We start from the raw sequence: 24678 nt of genomic DNA, 5'->3' as shown, positions 1-24678 counted from the left end.
TACACTCCCAGGAGACGGCCATGCCAACTTACCCTAAAGTTGAGAGGACTTCACACTGTCAGCCTGTCGGCCCCTTCTTGTGCGCCGCTCCCTCTGTGTCAATCGTGGATCAGGGCTTCTGGATACATACATTGACGCTGGACCCAATCTTATGACAGCTTTCATTGACAGTCACGTGACCTCTCCTCCTCCAATCAAAAGCTACACACGAGGAGGAGGCAGAGCAGGAGGAGGAGAGCAGCCACAACGATTGGAGTTGGTTGAATGATTCGGAGGCTTGGATTTGTGTTGAGAATTACAGCGGAGGAGCAGTGTATGACAGGGGGCTGGCAGTGGTGTTTTATGAACTTTGGGGTTTGCTGGAAGCACTGTCGTAGGGCCAGGAGAGGCGTGGCGCCCGGCCTGACACCCTCCCAATGGGTGGCACCCAGGGCAGACAGCCCGGTCCACACCCCCTACTGGTAACAAAACAGATATCGGCGTATAACATGCAGTCACGGTTTACCTTTTATTTTCAGGGTAAAAAAAGTTGTGTTATACACCGATAAATACGGTACAGTGATTATTTAAAGTATAACTAAAGATTTTTTTTTTTTTTACGTTTTGGATAGAGTGGAGAGAGACTAGAACCCCTGTCAGTTTTTATTGCTATCTGTGCCTCCATTAGAGAGATTCACCCTCTCCATTTGTCCTGTTTACTATTATTATTGAAAGTGAAAGGAAAAGAAAATCACAGTTTTTGGGTTGTCCCCAGAAAAGTAATACTAGTTCTGATGACATTGGGATCCCCAAGGAATTCCTTTCATTTGCAGGGATTTCCTCTCACATTCTGTTTGGCTTTGGGACAGGAAGTGAAGGGAAATGTCTGCAATGAGACACAGATGGCGAAAAAAAATCTGACAGGGGTTATAACCTTCCCGTGATCTATCCAAAATAAAAAAAAAAAAAAAATTGCCAATAGTTCTACATTAAACTGTGTCAGACAGTCAGAGTTTTACATTTTTTATTTATTTTTTTGACATTCTGACAGCTGGGATTGTCAGCAAGTACAAGGGATAAGGCAACATAAAAGCATACACATAGGGCATACTATACACACTTAGGTAGATTCAAAGAGATGGGACTAACTTTAGGGCGGCCTAGCCTAGCCTGTTTAGGCTACACCGCCGTAAATTAACTAGGCTAGTAGTGATTCACAATCTACTTACCTGCTAATTTACGGCGGTGTAGCCTCAAACGAGCGGGCGTAAGGGCGCCTAATTCAAATTGGTTGGAGGGGGGCGTGTTGTATGGAAATGAGACTTGACCTCACGTTTTTTTACTTTTTTTGGCACTGCGCATGCGCCGGGCGACTACATTTCCCAGTGCGCATCGCGGCTAAGTACGCCGTACGGGCCTAATGATTTCGACGTGGACGTAAACGTTGTAAATCCCGATTCGCGGACGACTTGCGCAAACTATGTAAAAAATTAGAACCTCGCGGCGGGAACGGCGGCCATACTTTAACATTACTAGTCCACTAGAGCATAGCTTTAACTTTAGGCGGCCTATCCCTTACGGAAACGACGTAATTCGACTGCGTCGGCCTGGCGTACATTCGTGAATCGGCGTATCCCCTCATTTACATAATCTACGCCGGCCGCAATGGAAGCGCCATCTAGCGGCCATCAGAAACATTGCAAGCTAAGATAGAATGGCGCAAGCCGGCCTATCTTAGCTTTGTTTAAGCGTATTTCTGTTTGAGCATACGCTTAAACAAACGCCGGCGTAGATTCAGAGTTAGGTCGGCTTATCTAATGATAAGCCGGCCTAATTCTTTTTGAATCTACCTAAAACTGTATACTTCGATTAAGTTGATTGGGTATTTGTAGCAAGTCCAGAGTCCAAAAATAGTTAATAGGTCTAGCCCATTTATGTAGTACAGTGGACCCTAATCGGGATAATTAATTAAGTTTTGACTGATTGTCCTTGAGCTGTCTTGCATATGCAGATTCTGATCATCTGACACTTCTTCTTACAGAGGGCATCTCATTCTTTAACATAATTCGACAGCCGTGTTGTTAGCAATGATCTTTCTTGGCTGATGATTGATCCACACATGAGAATTACCAATGAACTGGTGATTTTTCAAAACTTGACATGATTCTATTTTCACCATACAGCACTGATAGGTGAAAAGTTCCCTATCACCGTGTTTATAAAAAAAAGACATTGTATCTCCCCTTCCTCATCACTGCATGATATAACTTTGTTAATATATAAAGCTATTTGTCAGCAAAGCAATGTGATTGGCATGTCAGCACTGGCATAGTGACACCTGTCAGTTTTTTGTTTGCTTTCTGTATATCTTTAGGGAGACTTTCCTTCACTTAATGTGCCAAAAACACAACAGAAAGGGGAAATCTCTTTGTCACCAAATAGGTGTTCACATTGAAAAATTATTCATAATCTCGTGCTCCTGTGACAACAACATCCCATCATTATCTTTGCCATAGACAATGGTCATCAGGACAGGAGAAGATAGAGGATTAATCTCTCTATGGACACAAACAAAATCTGACATGGAGGTAAACAATATATACATATTGATACATTCTGGAGCATTTTATACTAACCTAAACCCCCTCTTGGGTCCCTCTTCAGCACTGACATCTTCACCAGATTATATGAACGTCTGAAGAAGGACACCACCTCCTGTACCCAGTGGAGGAAAGAGAGACTGGAACTGGATGTGGATGTGGATGTAAACCTGAATTTTTATTTTTTTAATTAACCACTTCCATACCAGGCAGTTACGCACCTTCCTGCCCAAGCCAATTTTCAGCTTTCAGCATTGTATCGCAATTTGAATGACAATTGCGTGGTCATGCTACACTGTACCCAAATTAAATTTTTATCATTTTGTTCCCACAAATAGAGCTTTCTTTTAGTGGTATTTGATCACCTCTGCGATTTTTATTTTTTGGACGACAACTAAAAAAAGACCGAAATTTTTGAAAAAAATTAAGTATTTTTTTCTGTAATTTTTTTTTGTAAATAAGTAAGTTTTCTTCTTCAATTATGGGCACTGATATGGCGTCACTGATGGGCACCGATGAGGTGCACTGGCGGGCACCGATGAGGTGGCACTGATGGGCACCGATAGGCAGCACTGATGGGCACTGATAGGCGGTGCTGGTATGCTGCACTGATGGGCATTCATAGGCGGTACTGATGGACACTCATAGGAGGCACTGATGGGCACTCATAGGCGGCACTGGGCACTCATAGGCGGCACTGGGCACTCATAGGCGGCACTGATGGGCACTCATGGGTGGCACTTATGGGTGGCACTGATGGGTACTTATGGGTGGCACAGATGGGCATTGATAGGTGGGCACTGGGCATAGATGGGCACTAAGAGGTGGCACTGATGGACACTGGGTGGCACTGAGGGGTGGCACTGATGGCATTTCTGGGCATCATTTCAGCCAGTGCCCATGTTGCCAGTCAGTGCCCATTTGTGGGCACTGATTGGCATCAATTGTGTTACAATCATTTTTTTTATTACTGTTTTTTTTGTGTTTGTTTTTTGCTCTATTGAGCACCGGGGGGCACTCCCTGGTGGTCCAGTGTTGGCATCTGAGGGGGGCTGCGCTGATAAACAATCAGCATGAACAGCTCTCCTCTACTCGCGTCTGTCGGACGCGAGTGAGGAAGAGCCGATCAACGGCTCTTCCTGTTTACATCGTGATGAGCCGTGGTTGGACACGGCTGATCACGTGGTAAAGAGCCTCTGCCGGAGATGCAGGGTGTCAGACTGACACCCCGCATCAACGATCGCCACGCTGCGTGCCCCCGCGAGCGCGCGCCGACATGAAATCCTGCAGGACGTCAATAGATGTCCAGTCAGGATTTCACAACCACTTCCCGGACGTCAATCGTCCATTGACCGGGCGGGAAGTGGTTAAAGTGGATGTAAACCCAATGTTTTTTTATGTCAAAATGTAGAGTATAAGATTTCCTATCATCTGTGCCCAGTCTTGCCAGAGTTAATCTAGCTCTGAGCAATCCTCTTTTATTGTTCAGTGAAAATTAACAAACTTCCAGATAAAACCCTGTCTAAATAAAAAGTCATTTCCTCTTTCCTTGCTTTGAGTGACAGGTTATTAACAGCTTGGACATGTTTATCATATGTCATGTTATGTTTATCATAATATGAGGTGATTCACAGTTGGTTGTATATTACCAAGATGTGTTATGTGGGGGAGGGGTGGATTTCTCACTTTTTATACTGTGGATCACCTCATATTATGATAAACATAACATAACATATGATAAACATGTCCAAGCTAGATATGTAACCTGTCACTCAAAGCAAGGAGAGAGGAAATGACTTTTTATTTAGACAGGATTTTATCTGGAAGTCTGTTAATTTTCACTGAACAATAAAAGAGGATTGCTCAGAGCTGGATTAACTCTGTGTGGCAAGACTGGGCACAGATGATAGGAAATCTTATACTCTACATTGTGACATAAAAAAAAATTGGGGGTTTACATCCACTTTAATAAAAAAAAAAAAAAATCAGGTTTACATCCACATCCACATCCAGTTCCAGTTTATTTTATTACAATTTATATATTTTATTATTTTTTTAATCTTTATTTCATTATTGCACATGATTTCTACTTTGTATAGTTCACTTTCAAGCTTGAATACAAAAGATAATGGCATATTTTTAAAGAAAACTGAATGTCAAAGAAAAAAAAAAGCAGGTTAACCTAATGCTGTATTTTAAAGACTACTGTAGCTATTCATAACATGCATTTATCCATGTCTTTGTATCTGCAAGTCTACCAGAAGTACAAAGCCATGCACTTGACTTAAGTGGGAACTTTAAAAAAAACACATTAAAAAGAAAATATGGTTCTCAAGTATAGCTCTTTTAGTTTTGTTTTGAATAGAGTGGTGAAAGGTACAAATCTCGGTTGGCATGCCAGGTTCTTTTATAATTTTTTTTGCTTTTTTGCTTTGCCCCTGACCCTATCTGGTGTGATTTCTCTTGTTTCCTGGCCAAGTGACAGTGGTCATGGGTATAGATAGAGGTCCAATTTACTGCTACCATGGGTTGTATTAGAGGTTTACATTTCAGGCTGAATTCTTTGTAACCACAATGTCCTTTGAGCTTTGAGGTCAGTTGTCTTAGGAGAGGGGGGTGGACATTCAACAGCCACCAGACAATGGGCCAGATCCACAAATAGCGGGCGTAACATAACTTATCCCATTTAAGTTACACTGCTGCAAATTGTCCAAGTTAGTGCCCGATCCACAAAGCACGTACCTAGAAATTTGCAGCTGTGTAACTTAAATCTGTCCGGCGCAAGGCGTGCCCAATCTAATGGGGCGAGTCCCATTTAAATTAGGCGCGCTCCCGCGCCGGACGTACTGCGCATGCTCCCGACGCGATTTTCCCGACGTGCTTTGCACGGATTTACGTTGCGCCGAGTTTTGAGAATCGCGACGGGTGTAAAAGAAAAAAAAAGAGTTGCGGCGGGAAAAAAAATGTTAAAAAAAATTTAACAGCGACGCGGGAAAGAAGGGTCTACTTTTACATGGTGTACTAAGTTTACACTTGGTAAAAGCAGCCCTAATTTTGCGACGGCAAACTAACACTTACGGAAAAAAAACGAAGGGAAAAAGCTTTGTGGATCTCCGTAAGTGCTAATTTGCATACCCGACGCGGAATTTCGACGAGAAATGCCCCCAGCGGCGGCTGAGGTACTGCATCCTAAGATCCGACAGTGTAAAACTTTTACACCTGCCGGATCTTAGGGATATCTATGCGTAACTGATTCTATGAATCAGCCGCATAGATAGAAACAGGGATACGACGGCGTATCAGTAGATACGCCTGCGTATCCCTTTTGTGGATCTGGCCCAATGTGTGTTGGAGTAGTTTAAAGAGGGACTGCAGTCTGCTCACATAATTTGTAATTAAAACATCTTTGCCATTCTGAAGCTTGCCTCCAACCACTTTTTTTGTGTACCGTATTTATCGGCGTATACGTGCACTTTTTTGCCCTGAAAATCAGGGCAAAATCGTGGGTGCGTGGTATACGCCGATACCCGCTTTCCCGCGCCGAGTTTGAATACTGCGCCGACATATACCGAGCGCAGTACACTCGGGTATAGTTGGGCAGTCTCGGCTCCTTCCGCGCTCACGTCCTGGACGTACAGGACGTCAGCGCGAGAGTTGCCAAGACTGCCCGACAATACACGAGTGTACTGCGCTCTGTATATGTCGGCGCAGTATTCAAACTCGGCGCGGGAAACGAGCGGGGAGGACGCGAGGACGCTGCAGAAGGACGCCGGACCCGACGAAGAGGACACCCGAAGCCGCAGACGGACGCCGGACCCGACGAGGCCGCCGATGGACGCCGCACAAGACGACAAAACTGTAAGTACAAAAAAACTTTTTTCCACAGGAATCCGCTGCAACTTTAGGGGTGCGCGCTATACGCGGGAGCGTGCTATACCCCAATAAATACGGTATTTTATATATACTGTGATACTGTACTTGCCAAACGTGTAAGTCTGGATGCAGCCATTTTAACTGTGGGCAGCTGAAGCTGCTGCCCATAAACTTCCTGGATTTACACAGACACACAGAGGCACACCTCCAGCTCTGCCTCCCTTCAGCTTTGATTGGCCCTCTTATGACTCATCCCCCTCCCTTTCTGGATAACTCTCACAAGAGTGAGTGAGAGAGCTGCACATGATGTCATAAGCCTAAGCTAATGACCAGACAAGAAACATGAAGTGGGCTGTATAAGGTATTTACTGGCAGAAAAAAAAAAGTTTTATTGTCCAAAGATAAAACAACAAAAGCAAAAGATTTAATAAATGGAAAATTGAAAATATTACTGAAGGTCCGCTTAAAGGGGTTGTAAAGGATTTTTTTCCCCCTAAATAGCCTCCTTTACCTTAGTACAGTCCTCCTTCACTTACCTCATCCTTCGATTTTGCTTTTAAATGTCCTTATTTCTTCTGAGAAATCCTCACTTTCTGTTCTTCTGTCTGTAACTACACACAGTAATGCAAGGCTTTCTTCCTGGTGTGGAGAAAGCCTCTTAAAGGGGGAGGGGGCGAGCTGGAGTGTCAGGATGCCCACTAACACACAGCTCCTTTCTCTATCTGCAAAGTAGAGAGCGTCCTGACCCTCCTGCTCACCCCCTCCCCACTCAAGAGGCTTTCTCCACATCAGTGAGGATTTCTCAGAAGAAATAAGGACATTTAAAAGCAAAATCGAAGAATGAGGTAAGTGAAGGAGGACTGCACTAAGGTAAAGGAAGCTATTTAGGGAAACAAAATCCTTTACAACCCCTTTAAGGCTAGGTTCACACCTATGCAAATTGTCAAGTCACATAGCATTAGACTGTTGCCAGCTTTTTATGGAACCAATTCACACACCTTGGAGCAAATTGCACCGGAGTCCTGTGCGTCTTTTGGTCTGTTTTAGTTCTGAATTCAGCCCAAAATTGGAGCTGAAATCAGACCTAAAACAGTGAATGGAGATGCACCGGACTCCTGTTGGGAGCCGCTGCACATTCCAGTGTGGACCCAGCTTTAAGGAGAGCTAACAGTCTGTGTTGGGATAGTTAGTTAGCTGCTATGCAGAGCTATACTATGCTATATTGTGCTAAATGGCTGTGGATTGCAGTTTAGAGGGATACATATTCCCATTGTCCCCTCATCCTTATTGACAGTACAGATACCCTTTTTAGAACTAGCTTTTTATATGTCAGCAACAACTATAGTTAGGGACTGCATGGAGAAGTTTTTCTACCTTAAAGTGGATGTAAACCCTCCATACACCCAGTGAAGTGAACAGCCTCAGATGATAAGCAGGGATGAACCAAATCTCCCTACATAGGTTTTACATGTATATCTGATGTCGTCACATTTATATACTGTTTAGAAAGTTCAGATCGTGTTAGGAAATGTTCTCTTCCTGTTTAACACAGAGTGTGATGTCTGGGCATACAGCCAAGATAGCTAAAATTGCTGATTGGGGGAAAGGCACACACCCCCTCTTCACATAGGCAGAGACTCTCAGATGTGTTTTGTAACAGGGTCAGCTTCCTGCTAATCTATTTATAGCAACCTCCACCGACAGAAATTTCAGGCTGCTTTTATCTGATGTGTCTGGGAGTTTGTCAGAAGTTCTCATGCTGATAACAGAGGAATGGGTCAGGAGAGAGCTAAGGGACTTAGCTTTTTGAAAAGAGATAACAAAATACTGCAGATACAGTCAGGTCCATAAATATTGGGACATTGACACAATTCTAATATTTTTGGCTCTATACACCACCACAATGGATTTGAAATGAAACGATCAAGATGTGTTTTAACTGTATGCCTTTCAGCTTTAATTTGAGGGTATTTACATCCAAATCATGTGAACGGTGTAGAAATTACAACAGTTTGTATAAGTGCCTCCCACTTTTTAAGGGACCAAAAGTAATAGGACAGATTAACAATCATAAATCAAACTTTCACTTTTTAATACTTGGTTGCAAATCCTTTGCAGTCAATTACAGTCTGAAGTCTGGAATGCATAGACATCACCAAACGCTGGGTTTCATCCCGGGTGATGCTCTGCCAGGCCTCTACTGCAACTGTCTTCAGTTCCTGCTTGTTCTTGGAGCATTTTACCTTCAGTTTTGTCTTCAGCACGTGAAGTGCATGCTCATTCGGATTCAGGTCTGGTGATTGACTTGGCCATTACATAATATTTCACTTCTTTCCCTTAAAAAATTCTTTGGTTGCTTTCGCAGTATGCTTCGGGTCATAGTCCATCTGCACTGTGAAGCGCCGTCCAATGAGTTCTGAAGCATTTGGCTGAATATGTGCAGATAATAATATTGTCTGAAACACTTCAGAATTCATCCTGCTGCTTTTGTCAGCAGTCACATCATCAATAAATACAAGAGAACCAGTTCCATTGGCAGCCATACATGCCCACGCCATGACACTACCACCACCATGATTCACTGATGAGGTGGTATGCTTTGAATCATGAGCAGTTCCTTTCCTTCTCCATTGTCTTCTCTTCCCATCACTCTGGTACAAGTTGATCTTGGTCTCTCCTGTCCATAGGATGTTGTTCCAGAACTGTAAAGGCTTTTTTAGAAGTTGTTTGGCAAACTCTAATCTGGCCTTCCTGTTTTTGAGGCTCACCAATGGTTTACATCTTGTGGTGAACCCTCTGTATTCAAGGTGAAGTCTTCTCTTGATTGTTGACTTTGACACACATACACCTACCACCTGGAGAGTGTTCTTGATCTGGCCAACTGTTGTGAAGGGTGTTTTCTTCACCAGGGAAATAATTCTTCGGTCATCCACCACAGTTGTTTTCCGTGGTCTTCCGGGTCATTTGGGGTTGCTGAGCTCACTGGGGCATTCTTTCTTTTTAAGGATGGTCCAAACAGCTGATTTGGCCACAACTAATGTTTTTGCTATCTCTCCAATGGGTTTGTTTTGTTTTTTTTCAGCCTAATGATGGCTTGCTTAACTGATAGTAACAGCTCTTTGGATCTCATATTGACATTTGACAGCAACAGATTCCAAATGCAAATAGCACACTTGAAATGAACTCTGGACCTCTTATCTGCTCCTTGTAAATGGGATAATGAGGGAATAACACACACCTAGCCATGGAACAGCTGAGCAGCCAATTGTCCCATTACTTTTGGTCCCTTAAAAAGTGGGAGGCACATATACAAACTGTTGTAATTCCTACACCGTTCACCTGATTTGGATGTAAATACCCCCAAATTAAAGCTGCAAGTCTGCAGTTAGAGCACATCTTGTCCGTTTCATTTCTGATCCATTGTGGAGGTGTATAGAGCCAAAAATATCAGAATTGTGTCCCAATATTTATGGACCTGACTGTATATGTGCCCAGCTCAAATTTCATGAATTAGGTTTACATTCACTTTAATACAGAGAATGCATTAAGGTAAAAATAAATTCTGCCTTTATAACCACTTTAGTAAAAGTAAAAAAAAAAAAACAATTACACTTACAAAATATGTGATGACAGAATTCAGTGTCACTGATAGGTTAGGATGAAGGAAAAAAGCTGGGACAGCCGCACTCCAAAAAAACTCCTCCTTTAATTAAAAATCACAAAATACATGCCACAGCAAAAAACAGCACAACAAAAGAAAAGCTGACGTTTCGCACTATGCCTTAGTGCTTCTTCATAGCATGGCTATGAAGAAGCACTAAGGCATAGTGCGAAACGTCAGCTTTTCTTTTGTTGTGCTGTTTTTTGCTGTGGCATGTATTTTGTGATTTTTAATTAAAGGAGGAGTTTTTTTGGAGTGCGGCTGTCCCAGCTTTTTTCCTTCATCCTAACCTGCATTTTGATTGCACTGCCTGCACCCTTGGCTCGGACCACAGGAATCAGATTACCTGGTTCTCTTTGAGCGGTTACCCACTCTCTCAGTGTCACTGATGCTGTCCCTTAGAGTTGTATTGTTCTATAATACCACGTAAAGCTTCAAATCATCTCCCCAGCATGTAAATTAAAGGATTTTTGTTTTTTGCAAAGTATCATTAAAAGGACCCTTTCCCCACTGTATCATATAAAAAAAAAAAGTTTAGCTCTAGCTAATGTCACCCATGGAAGTCCCCAGATCCATATGCCCTTTTTTTGATAATAGCTAGTCTATTAGCCTTGAATATTAACTTCCTGTTTGTGGCACATTAGTATATGTGAGGGGGGAAACTTTTCAAGATGGGTGGTGACCATGGTGGCCATTTTAAAGTCGGCCATTTTGAATCCAACTTTTGTTTTTTCAATAGGAAGAGGGTCATGTGACACATCAAACTGTTTGGGAATTTCACAAGAAAAACAATGGTGTGCTTGGTTTTAACGTAACTTTTTTCTTTGATGAGTTATTTACAAGTTTCTGACCACTTATAAAATGTGTTCAATGTGCTCTCCAGTGACATGCGGCGAGTGCTATGCTGTGGGCTCTTGCTGAATGAAGCTAGGACAGCCACTGATGTTTCTTCATTAGACCCCTTTCACACTGGATACGCCTATAGCGGAGCGTTAAAATCGTGGTAAAACACTGCTCTTCCTATTGAAAAAACAAAAGTTGGATTCAAAATGGCCAACTTCAAAATGGCCACCATGGTCACCACCCATCTTGAAAAGTTTCCCCCCTCACATATACAAATGTGCCACAAACAGGACGTTAATATCACCAACCATTCCCATTTTATTAAGGTGTATCCATATAAATGGCCCACCCTGTACTTTTTTAAACAGAGTTAAAACCTCTGTCAGGTTTTTATTCCCATTTGAGAGATTCATCTCACCTCCTGTCCCAACAGCAGTCACCAGGACAGGAGGTACCTGTTCCCCTGGACCCCCTGGTGTGCTTTCTTGGAGCAATTGATACTTAAATGTACCCAAAAGGAATGTATTACATGATCACTAGGTTGCTGTATCTAGCCAGAAAACTCATAGCAAGATATTGGATGATGTCTACTGTCCCCAAAAGTGGACAGTCAATTACATTTGTCAACTCTTTAATTCTCAGGGAACGTTTGACCTACAGCCGTTGAAGGGCGGTGGGTAAATTTGACCTTATTTGGCAGCCATGGCTGGAAGATACTAGCCTTGCACCACCTTAGCTGGTCATGGATAGGCTTCTTATGTAGGGATCTTCTGATAGCATTGGGGGGAGGGGGAGAGAGAGGGATGGGTAATACAGGTTTAGTCAAGTTTATTAATTATGCACTAGACCCGAACTGATCCGATGATTGGAGAAATTACTAATACTGATATGTTATACTGGGTCATAGGTGCTGGTTAATGTTTGGGGTTAAGGGGGGATTTAAAAATGTTATATTTGCATTGTATCCTGTTATTGCTCAGAAATTCTAGACCTTTGAATCCTGACGTGATATGGTCTACTCATGTATTGTTTTGTTTTATTCACTGCAATAATGATATGTACAATTTCAGCAATGTATCATAAAAAGTTTTGACACAAAAAAATAATATTTATATGTCAACTGTAGATGAAGTTTGGTGATCTGAGGATCTGACTGACTTTTTATGTCTATTGGAAACTTCAACTTTCCTTGTCATATTTCCTGGCTCTGTGTACACCCTCTTGCAATTTTGGACTATTTTCACCCACCTTTGGGAGTTTCTACTCCTCCATTTGTACTCTTTATAATATAAAAACATTAATCTTACAACAAGCTGGCACCAATAGAGCTTGGCTCAAGTGTGTGATTTGGGCCACTATTGTCCACCTGTAAATAAAATATCCCTTTTAAGTAGAATGATTAAATGAGTGCTCCTGCAATATAATATTGTTTGATATCGTACATTTCCAGGTAACTGTGCACGATACAACTTCGCTAAGCTGAATTCTTGACCCAAGTTTTCATTTATGTGCTCGTTATGAGTACACTGGTATTATAGTGGAATGAAGTCAGCGGGCCAGATTCTCAAAAGAATTACGCCGGTGTATCTACAGATACACCGGCGTAATTCGAAAATCCCGCTGGCGTATCATTGTTTTGTATTCTCAAAACAAGATACGCCGGAATTAGGCTAGGATCCGATTGGTGTAAGTCACTTACACCGTCGGATCCTAAATGCAATACTACGCTGGCCGCTAGGTGGCGTTTACGTCCATTTCAGCGTCGGATATGCAAATGAGCCGATATGCCGATTCCCGAACGTTTTTGCGCCGCTTCGCCGTAGTTTACGTTGTTTCCGTAAGCGTAAGGTTACCCCTGCTATATGAGGGGTAACCTTACGTCGGTCGGCCATATGCCATGTTAAGTATGGCCGTCGGGACAGCGTCGGGTTTTTCCGTCGTTTACGTCGTTTACGTAACTCGTCGCGAATAGGGCTGTGCGCTAATTACGTTCACGTTGCAACCAATGTATTTGTGGCGTACTACGGAGCATGCGCAGTGGCCTACGTTTAAGGCCGGCGCATGCGCAATTCGTTCGGCATGGGGGCACGCTTAATTTAAATACAAGCCGCCCCCTTTGAATTACGCAGGGATACGCCGGGCCATTTACACCACGCCACCGCAAATTACGGAGCAAGTGCTTGGAGAATACGGCACTTGCTCCAGTAAGTTGCGGCGGCGTAGTGTAAATAGCTTAAGCTACGCCGGAATGTACGAGGATCTGGCCCAGCAGCTTTAGTTTGCCTATGGAGAATCTAATGACATCTTGGGTGTAGAACAGCTACAAAGGCACCATGTAAATGTCTGCATATATGCATGAAATATTATAATGTTGAAATCTAAAAGGATGCAACATTTCTATGATCAAAACGGCTGGCTTTAAAATACAGGCTTTAAATTTCTAATCACAGACCAGCGAAATTGGCAGGAAAGCACAGTGGTAACAAAATAAAAAGGAAAACTTGCTCTTTCTTAAAGCCTCCCCCGCCCACCTGCTTCTAAAGCTGATTAGTAGAATAACAGAACCTTTCTGAACTTCTTCCAGACAGCTCCAAATTCTAAATGAATGCTTCTAACTGATGTCATTTCAAATATCATGAGAGCCAAGCTGGACTCTTTGTCAATGTCCTTAACCCAAAGACAATCTTTGACGAGCCTGGTTGTCTTGGAAGCACTCCTCATACTGAAAAATGAATCAGATTAAAAGCATTCTCGTTTACAAGTTATTTTTTTCTCTGCATACACATTTTGGATTTAATTCCATTGATATGTATTTAATCTGTGCTTAATCCAAATTCAACTGTAATCTATGTATGGCATTCATCCAACCAGCCTACAGATGTTACAAAATATTTCTTAGGTCAGTTTTAGGATGGCATAAACACTTTACTATTTGTTTTTAAAGAAGACGCATTTAATGCATGTGTGATGAAATATAAATTTATTAAAATGCACATTATTTATCTATTTGATAAATAAAATTTCACATTGCTTCAAAAAGTTTTTGTTTTTTTCATCATTAATGCTCTTTGTTTTAAAGAAGTGTAGTTTTTGTACATGAAGACAGTGAGTGAATTAGTACTGCTTGGACGATGAAGAAGGGGACCTTCCCCCGAAAGCTTGTCCTAAGAAAATTGTATGTATGTTAGTGCAAATGAAAAAACAAGACAATAGTTGTTTCTGTTTAGGAAGACAGTGAAAAACTCTTGGAACATTCAATATAACTGAAGCCCTAAGCCCGAAGCCCACCCAGTTGTGTGACAATATTCGCTATTGTAACATTGCTTCTCTCAATGAGAGCATGAGAAGCAACACAAGGAGCCATGTAGTTATGTTCTGTCAAGGAGAATGCTGATAGAAGGAAAGAACAGACTCACAGACAGTTTAACTCAGTGTGCTGCTTCCCCTTCACTGTCCAGTCATAGTCTGGGGCTGGGTTTGAGGTCTGTAATATTACTTGCATACAGAGGATAATAATTAGGTCCCTTACCCTACCATGAAGGGACTGTACTGTGTTACTGACATCTATTTATATCACAACTGACAGAATGCAACACCTTTGGCAGGTTAACAGTTTTCATATATGTATTTTATATGTGTATTTAGTAGGGTTGTCCCGATACCACTTTTTTAGGACCGAGTACAAGTACCGATACTTTTTTTCAAGTAGTCGCCGATACCGAATACCAATACTTTTTTTAAATGTGTCCCCAAATGCTGCTATGTCCCCCCACATATGCAGCCATGTCCCCCACATATGCAGCCATGTCCCTCTAGCCATGTCCCTCACATATGCAGCCATGTCCCCCCAGCCATGTCCCCCACATATACAGCCATGTCCCTCTAGCCATGTCCCTCATATATGAAGCCATGTCCCTCTAGCCATGTCCCTCACATATGCAGCCATGTCCCTCACATATGCAGCCATGTCCCTCTAGCCATGTCCCTCACATATGCAGCCATGTCCCTCACATATGCAGCCATGTCCCTCACATATGCAGCCATGTCCCTCTAGCCATGTCCCTCTAGCCATGTCCCTCTAGCCATGTCCCTCTAGCCATGTAGCCATGTCCCTCTAGCCATGTAGCCATGTCCCTCTAGCCATGTAGCCATGTCCCTCTAGCCATGTAGCCATGTCCCTCCAGCCATGTCCCCCATACCTTTGTCGCCGAAGCCGCATGGAGAAAATCACAGCATTCATTTGAATAGCTGTTTTGCCCGCGCGTATAGACACTCCCCCTTGCTCGGGATTGGACAGATCACGATCACCCATCCAATCCCGGGCAAGGGGGAGTGTCTATACACGCGGGAAAACTACAGCTATTCAAATGAAAGCTGTGATGTTCCCGCACGGCGTTTAACCCATGCGGCGGCTTTCGATGCGGCGGCAGCGGCGGGGGGGGGGAAGTATTCTATTTAGGTATCGGGGGTATTTGCGCGAGTATGAGTACTCCCGCAAATACTGGTATCGGTATCGGGACAACCCTAGTATTTAGCTGTTTGCTTGAAGTTTAGCTTCAAATTTAAGTAGGGTATAATTTTATTAGCTGTATTCTTATGCCATGTACACACGATCGGTTCATCTGATGAAAACGATCTGATGGATTTTTTCATCAGATATCCGATGAAGCTGACTTTCATCAGTCGTGCCTACACACCATAAAAAAACGATCATTTCAGAACGCGGTGACGTAAAACACAACGACGTGCTGAGAAAAATGAAGTTCAATGCTTCCGAGCATGCGTCGACTTGGTTCTGAGCATGCGTGGATTTTTAACCGATGGACGTACCCACAGACGCTCGTTTTTTTCGGTTAGTTAACCATCAGATAATTTAAAAAAAAGTTCCTAGTTTTTTAACCGATGGGTAAATAACTGATGGGGCCCACACACGATCCATCAGATCGTTTTCATCAGACAAACCGATCGTGTGTACGCGGCATTAGGGGAAACATCACACATGAGAAATACCCAAGCTGTGATTGCTGACCTCAGTTTGAAAATGCTCATAATGTATCTGATCTGGTTTCAGTTCTCTGTTCTTTGCTAGCTGTGCTGCATGATTCCTTTCCAATTAATAGCATACTGGCATTGAATTATTCCTTACCATGACATTGCAACAGCAGGTTTCTGTCAGGGCTCAGAAATAACATTGTATTGCCCTGTAAACCTCTCTGCAGTTTTACTATACAGTAAGCATGTTCTTTTTCTTATGTTTGTAGATTTCGGAACGATGTGACTATGTCTTTGTAAATGGAAAAGAAATGAAAGGAAAGGTTAATGCCATTGTGAATTTCACGTATCAACATTTTAAAGCCTCACTGGAAATGACAGTATGGGTGCCACGGCTCCCCCTGCTGATAGATGTGTCTGACACGGAATTAAATCAGATCAAAGGTTGGAGGGTTCCTATTACAAATAAGAGGTATATATTTTCCTTAACTTATATTAAAGAATTTTAGTACATTTTGTTATAAGTGCTGATTTACAGTATATTAACATACATATCTAGATCTCAAAATAAGTTCCTCACTGGAAATTTCAGTGTCAATTGTGTAAAACTGAAACTGTTTCAAGAATAGTTTGTCAATATTTTATCTAATTTATTTAGTTAAAAATGTATCAATAATGTATGACTGATTACCTCATTATAAAAAGATTATACAACTGGTAAAAAATTGATTGTTAAGCTACAGTTATATGATGCTTTTCTTGCACTTTACAGCACACCTTTTTCTCCAACTATTAAAATATAATCCAGGAGAGGAATTTTAGTTTGAAAGCAACTCTGCTGTTTGTCGGATTTATTTTAAACGACACTTATGCCCTGTACACACGATCACATTTGTGATGAAATAAAATGACATTTTTAAAAATGTCATTTAAAATGATCGTGTGTGGGCAAAATGTCATTTTATGTCTTCTGAAAAATGACAAAAAAAAAATTCGAACATACTTGAATTTTTTATGTCATTTTTTAACCACTTCCCGACCGCCGCATGTATATGTACGTCAACAGAATGGCACGTACAGGCAAATGGGCGTACAGGTACGTCCTTGCCTTTCCGCGGGTCGGGGGTCCGATCGGGACCCCCCCCCCGCTACATGCGGCGGTCGGGTTCCCTCGGGGAGCGATCCGGGACGACGGCGCGGCTATTCGTTTATAGCCGCTCCGTAGCGATCGCTCCCTGGAGCTGAAGAACGGGGAGAGCCGTATGTAAACACGGCTTCCCCGTGCTTCACTATGGCGATGCATCGATCGAGTGATCCCTTATATAAGGGAGACTCGATCAATGACGTCATTCCTACAGCCACACCCCCCTGTTGTAAACACACACTAGGTGTACACTAACTCCTACAGCGCCACCTGTGGTTAACTCCCAAACTGCAACTGTCATTTTCACAATAAACAATGCAATTTAAATGCATTTTTTGCTGTGAAAATGACAATGGTCCCAAAAATGTGTCAAAATTGTCCGAAGTGTCCGCCATAATGTCGCAGTTACGAAAAAAATCGCTGATCGCCGCCATTAGTAGTAAAAAATGTTTTTTATAAAAATGCAATAAAACTATCCCCTATTTTGTAAACGCTATAAATTTTGCGCAAACCAATCGATAAACGCTTGTTGCGATTTTTTTTACCAAAAATAGGTAGAAGAATACGTATCGGCCTAAACTGAGGGGGAAAAAAATTTTATATATGTTTTTGGGGGATATTTATTATAGCAAAAAGTAAAAAATATTGTTTTTTTTTTCTAAATTGTCGCTCTATTTTTGTTTATAGCGCAAAAAATAAAAACCGCAGAGGTGATCAAATACCACCAAAAGAAAGCTCTATTTGTGGGGAAAAAAGGACGCCAATTTTGTTTGGGAGCCACGTCGCACGACCGCGCAATTGTCTGTTAAAGCGACGCAGTGCCGAATCGCAAAACCTGGCCTGGACATTTAGCTGCCTAAAGGTCCGGGGCTTAAGTGGTTAAAATGTCATTTTTTGTGTCATAAAAAATTATCGTGTGTGGGCAAAAATGACGTTTTAAACCCGCACATGCCCAGAAGCAAGTTTTGAGACGGAAGGTAAAACTACCATTCATAATGGAGTAAGCACATTCATCACGCTGTAACAGACAAAAAAGCACGAATCATCTTTTACTAACAAGTAACCACCTAAAAGCAGCCTCAAGGCGAATAGAACTTCCCCTTTAGAGTGCCGTCACTTTGTTCATCATTTTTAAAAAACGATGGTGTGTGGGCAACATCATTTTTAATGATGAAGTTGGAAAAATTTAATTTTTTTCATGATAAAAAATGACATTTTTTTTCATCACAAAAAGTGATCGTGTGTACAGGGCATTAGAATTACAAATATTTGCTGACTAAGGTTCATGAATGAAAATGTTCCAAAAAAAAATCCAACTTTAATTATGTCTATTGGAGAATGTATACTAATAAGCATGCTTAATATGTATTTGTCCCCATTGTTGGTCAGAGAGGTCAGCTTAACCTAAATTCTTATTTCACTCTTTGTTAGATAATGGAGTGATAAATTTAAGCTGTACCCCAAGCAGATATATTAAACACATTTAAAACAGTTTTATAATTATGAAAAATAGGGTTGTCCCGATACCGATACCAGTATCGGTATCGGGACCGATACCGAGTATTTGCAGGAGTACTCGTACTCCCGCAAATACCCCCGATACTGAAATAGAATACTTGTTCCCCCCGCCGCCGCCGCAAACCGCAAAGCCGCCGCCGTTAATCAGCGTGCGGGGAACATTACAGCTTTCGTTTGAATAGCTGTATCCCCGCCGCGTATAGACACTCCCCCTTGCGCGGGATTGGACGGATTAACTGTCCAATCCCGAGCAAGGGGGAGTGTATATACGCAGCGGGGATACAGCTATTCAAACGAAAGCTGTAATGTTCCCCGCACGCTGATTAACGGCGGCACGTGCGGCATCATCAAGGTATGGGGGACATGGCTGCATTATGTGGGGGACATGGCTGGAATATGTGGGGGACATGGCTGGAATATGTGGAGGACATGGCTGGAATATGTGGGGGACATGGCTGGAATATGTGGGGGACATGGCTGGAATATGTGGGGGACATGGCTGGAATATGTGGGGGACATGGCTGGAATATGTGGGGGGACATGGCTGGAATATGTGGGGGACATGGCTGCATATGGGGGGGGACATGTCTGCATATGTGGGGGGACATGGCTGCATTTGGGGACACATTTAAAAAAAGTATCGGTATTCGGTATCGGCGAGTACATAAAAAAAAGTATCGGTACTTGTACTCAGTCCTAAAAAAGTGGTATCGGGACAACCCTAATGAAAAACAATGTAAATGCAATTAAATTAGTTAAAATTGGACTTTATCTTCATATCAGCCTTTCACAATGATATGTACAGTGGGGCTTGGAAGAAGGGAAGGGAAGATCAATAGCCTTGGCCAATTTGCTATTGCTCCAACTTATGCTGTAAATCTCAAAACTGGATGGACAAAATTGTGTTCAGCTCCAAAGCCCTTAAATGATTGTTGCATACAGGTATTTTAACTAGCTGAAGAAGCTATTGAGACAGTAAAGAAACAATTAAATGAGATAAGACTCTTGACAGATGAACAGAACTCAAGTCAGACTAGGAATATTCCTTGCCGGACCTTTGTCTCAACATAAACCTATTTCATATACAAGAATAAGATAGGAACATGGCTGTGCTATGTGATCACCTATATCTCCGATTGTAGATGAACTGTACATGAAGGAGGTGGGGAAGAAAGGCTTAAACTCTTTTAACCAAGTCATTGGTTCAAGTATGTGGATAATACATGGGTTAAGATTAGAACAAGCTTTTAGTAAACACATAATTTCAAAGAACAAATACAAATACAAACACATCAACTTTACATGGGGAGAGGCACCAAATAACCATTTTTTGTACAGTGTGTCACATATCAAGGAGGTTTGACTTTGCCTTTGAGGTCTACACAAAACACCTACACAGACTAGTATCTGATTTGTGACTCCCACTATTGGAACACAAACTGGGGGTTAAAAGAACATCAGGTTGAGATAGTAACAACAAGCACAGAGGGCCATATTCTTAGATATCTCCGGCGGCGTAACGTATGTCCTTTACGTTACTCCGCCGCAAGTTTAACTGGCAAGTGCCTGATTCCCAAACCACTTACCTGTAAACTTGCGGTGGCGTAGCGTAAAGTCCACCAGCGCAAGCACTCCTAATTCAAATGATCCTGGTAGGGGGCGTGGATCATTTAAATTAGGTGCGCTCCCGCGCCGATCGTAATGCACATGCTCCGTCGGGTAAATTACCTGACGTGCATTGCGCTAAATGACGTCTCACGGATGTCATTTGTTTTGGCGGTAACGTAAATGGCGTCCATCGCCATTCACGGACGACTTACGCAAACGACGTTAAATTTTCAAATTTCGACGCGGGAACGACTGCCATACTTAACATTGAGTACGCCACCTAGGGGGCATCTTTATCTTTATGCCGCGTATCGCTTATGGAAACGACGTAAAATCACTACGATGGGCAAGCGTATGTTAGAGAATCGGCGTGACTAGTCATTTGCATATTCTACGCTGACCGCAAGGAAACGCCACCTAGCGGTCAGCGTAGATATTGCAGCCTAAGATACAACGGCGCAGGCCGTCGTATTTTAGGCATGTCTAAGTGTATCTCAGTTTGAGAATACACTTAATAAACATAGGACGGCCTTAGAATCGGACTTACGTCGGCGTATCTGCTGATACGCCGGCGTAAATTCTTTAAGAATATGGCCCAGAGTCTATAGATGTCAGAAATAGAAATCAGACATCTCAAGAGTGCTCAGAAAGTTTGTGGCTGCCGTGGCTGGATTTTAGCTAAAACATCCACAAGGTCAAGTAAAAATACAGGACGATCGAATAGAGCAAGAAGCAGAACACCCAGAGTAATATAGCCATCTTGTATGTAGCTAAAGGGTCCAAAAAAAAGTCCAAAAATACACTGAGGCAGACGCTTGTACATCCAAAAGACCCAACAACCAAACACAAGAAGAGTACCTTGGTATATGCAGTGCACTGTAGTGAGGAATTCAGATACTGATACATTGGGAAGATAAAATATTCTCTGAAAAAAAGGAATGGCTAGGAAAAGGGACATTCATACATGGAAAGTAAGGTGAACATTTTTGACAGAGAGGACAACTGGTTTGCAAGAGGTATGAAAGAGACAATTTACCTCAAACTGGAACCACCATCCTTGATCGGGGGAAGGTTTTTGACACCATCTGTATTTTAAATACAGTATAATACCATTTTAACATATCTACCCTGGTGATTTGCCAACAATTCACTTTTTTAGCCATGTAAATTAAGGCATTACCACCTATCCTGACTCCACAGATATGATTATTTAATTAGAACAGGGTGGTTTCACAACTTTCAAACTACACCCCCATTCTGTTCCTAAATAATAAGCATCTCATGTATAGATATAAATGTTGGGGTATCTTCCTGAAACTAGAACATTAGAACAAAAGAAGTGGTTTAACCACTTCAGCCCCGGAAGAATTGGCTGCCCAATGACCAGGCCATTTTTTGTGATTCGACACTGCGTCGCTTTAACACTGTAAACAAAATGTACATCCTTTGTTTCCAATAAATAGAGATTTTTTTATTTTTTGCACTATAAACAAAAAAGTGTGTACATTTTTCAAAAAAACACAATATTATGTAATTTCTGCTATAATAAATATCCCCAATTTAAAATAATATATATTTTTTTTTTTTCAGTTTATGTCGATATGTGTTCTTCTACATATTTTTGGTAATAAAAATAGAGATAAGCGTATATTGATTGGTTTGTGCAAAAGTTATAGGCCCAGATTCTCGTAGATGGGCGTAAAACTGCGGCGGCGTAGCGTATGTCATTTACGTTATGCCGCCGCAAGTTTTATAGGCAAGAGCTTTATTCACAAAGAACTTGCCCATGAAGTTGCGGCGGCGTAGCGTAAATCCCCCGGCGCAAGCCCGCCTAATTCAAATGAGCCGGGTAGGGGGGGTAGAGCATTTAAATTAGGCGCGTTCCCGCGCCGAACGTACTGCGCATGCGCTGTCCCTAAAATATCCCTAAGTGCATTGCGCTAAATGACGTCTCAAGGACGTCATTGGTTTCAACGTGAACGTAAATGGCGTCCAGCCCCATTCACGGAAGACTTACGCAAACAACGTAAATTTTTAAATTTCGACGCGAGAACGACAGCCATACTTAACATTGGTTGCCCCTCATATAGCAGGGGCAACTTTACGCGTCGCAAATCTAACGTAAACTTCGTAACTTCACTGTGTCGACCGCGCGTACGTTCCGGAATTCGCGTATTTTGCTAATTTGCATACTCGATGGGGAAAACGGAGGCAACACCTAGCGGCGAAAAAAAATGCATTTAAGATCCGACAGCGTAAGAGCCTTACGCCTGTCGGATCTAATGGATATATATGCGTAACTGATTCTAAGAATCAGTCGCATAGATACGACGGCCCAGATTAGGACTTACGACGGCGTACATTGCGTTGCGCCGTCGTAAGCCCTTTCAGAATCTGGGCCATAGTGTCTGCAAAATAGGGGATAGATTTATAGAATTTTTTTATTATTATTTTTTTTACTACTAATGGCTGCGAACTGCAAATGGTATTGGGACTGCGACATTATGGCAGACACATCGGACACTTTTGACACATTTTTGGAACCCTTGGCATTTATGCAGCGATCAGTGCTATAAAAATGCACTGATTACTGTAAAAGTGTCACTGGCAGGGAAGGGGTTAACACTAGGGGTGATCAAGGGGTTACTTGTGTTCCTAATTGTAGGGGTAGCAGACTGACCTAGAGGATCGTGGTGCCTAGCTATTAAGAACTCACGATCTGTCTTTCCTCACAGAACAGAACAGGGAGGTGTGTGTTTACACACAGAGGGGACACCGTACGCTCATCCAATTTTAGTCAAAAATCAAATGGGGGTATGGATATAAGTAATGAAACTAGATGCCTCCCCAATATCACAAACCGTCAGCCGGGGGTGTCAAAGACAATTAGACCCCGGGGTTGTATTCCTTTGAATGATCAGGCATAAAGGAAAAAACGGAAAGGAAGGATTCCAAAAGATATTCTTCAGAGAGGAACTGCCAGGTGGGACTAAATTTCTTTATTGAATATACACATATTATTTTACAATTATTTAGAAAAGTTTCTAGAAAAATACACCCTCCTCCACCACATTAAGTTAAAATTAAGACAATAGTCTTAACAGGACACAGGTGGCCACCACAACACATCATACACAACTCACATCCATCCTCTCAAAACAGTCTCGTTGAACTTAGGTGTTTTTATCACTAAATGTATCAAAACGTAAAAATTGATGTCTGTATCAAGAGTTCATGCTTTTGATCCAGTAGAATAAAGTGCATATATGTTTGTTTATAAACTTTGTCCAACTCCTCCAGGATGGCACATCAATACGTGTCATTGCCAGAAGGTTTGCTGTTTCTCCCAGCACAGTCTCAAGAGCATGGAGGAGATTCCAGGAGAGCTGGACAGAGCCATAGAAGGTCCTTAACCAATCAGCAGGACCGGTATATCTACTCCTTTGTGCAAGGAGGAACAGGATGAGCACTGCCAGAGCCCTACAAAATGACCTTCAGCAGGCCACTGGTGTGAATGTCTCTGACCAAACAATCAGAAACAGACTTCATGGGGGTGGCCTCTAGTGCGCTCTGTGCTCACTGCCGGACACTGTAGAGCTCAAATGGCATTTTTGATTGAACACCAGAATTGGCAGGTCTGCCACTTGTGCCCCATGCTTTTCACAGATGAGAGCAGGTTCACCCTGAGCATATGCGACTTGAAAGGGTCTGGAAAAGCAGCGGAGAACTTTATGCTGCCTGTAACATCGTTCAGCATGACCGGTTTGGTGATGGGGCAGGGATGGTCTGGGGAGGCATATCCATGAAGGGACGCACAGGCCTCGACAGGCTACACAAAGGCACCTACTGCCATTAGGTATCGGGATGAAATCCTTGGACCCATTGTCAGACCCTACGCTGGTGCAGTGGGTCCTGGGTTCCTCCTGGTGCACGATAATGCAAGGCCTCATGTGGCGAGAGCATGCAGCCAGTTCCTGGAGGATAAAGAAATTGATACCATTGAATGGCCCCCATGCTCACCTGACATAAATCCAAAAGAACACCTCTGGGACATTATGTTTCGGTCCATCCGGTGCCGCCAGGTTGCACCTCAGTCTGTCCAGGAGCTCAGTAATGCTCTGGTCCAGATCTGGGAGGAAATACCCCAGGACACTATGCGTCGTCTCATTAGGAGCATGCCCTGATGTTGTCAGGCATACATACAAGCACTTGGGGGCCATATACTGTAAACTACTGCGGACCATTTTGAGTTGTTTTAATGAAATTTCAGCAAAATGGACTAGCTTGCTGCATAATATTTTAACTTTGATTTTCGAGGTGTCTTTGAATTCAGCCCTCTGTAGGTGGATAATTTTCATTTCCATCAAAGGATGTGCCATCCTTTCATTCCTAACACATTACCCAGTCCATATCAGTATAGATATCCGGCATGAGATTTTTGCCCGTTGAGATCTGATATG

The 24678-nt window shown here is 42.4% G+C and overlaps 1 protein-coding gene across 1 annotated transcript in view; it reads left to right on the top strand.

The window, feature by feature from the left end:
• The window catches only part of TMEM132D (transmembrane protein 132D), a 1355124-nt gene that overhangs the window by 1312681 nt on the left and 17765 nt on the right, over positions 1-24678 (top strand). The window contains exon 6 of the mRNA XM_040347385.1: positions 16218-16420. Coding sequence (XP_040203319.1) covers positions 16218-16420 — 203 coding nt within the window. The remainder of the gene's footprint in view (positions 1-16217; positions 16421-24678) is intronic.

The sequence above is a fragment of the Rana temporaria genome, chromosome 1 (genome assembly GCF_905171775.1).
Source record: "Rana temporaria chromosome 1, aRanTem1.1, whole genome shotgun sequence".
NCBI classification, from domain to species: Eukaryota; Metazoa; Chordata; class Amphibia; order Anura; family Ranidae; genus Rana; species Rana temporaria.
The sequence above is the reverse complement of the archived record's forward strand: the minus strand, read 5'-3'. Positions and strand labels throughout refer to the sequence as shown.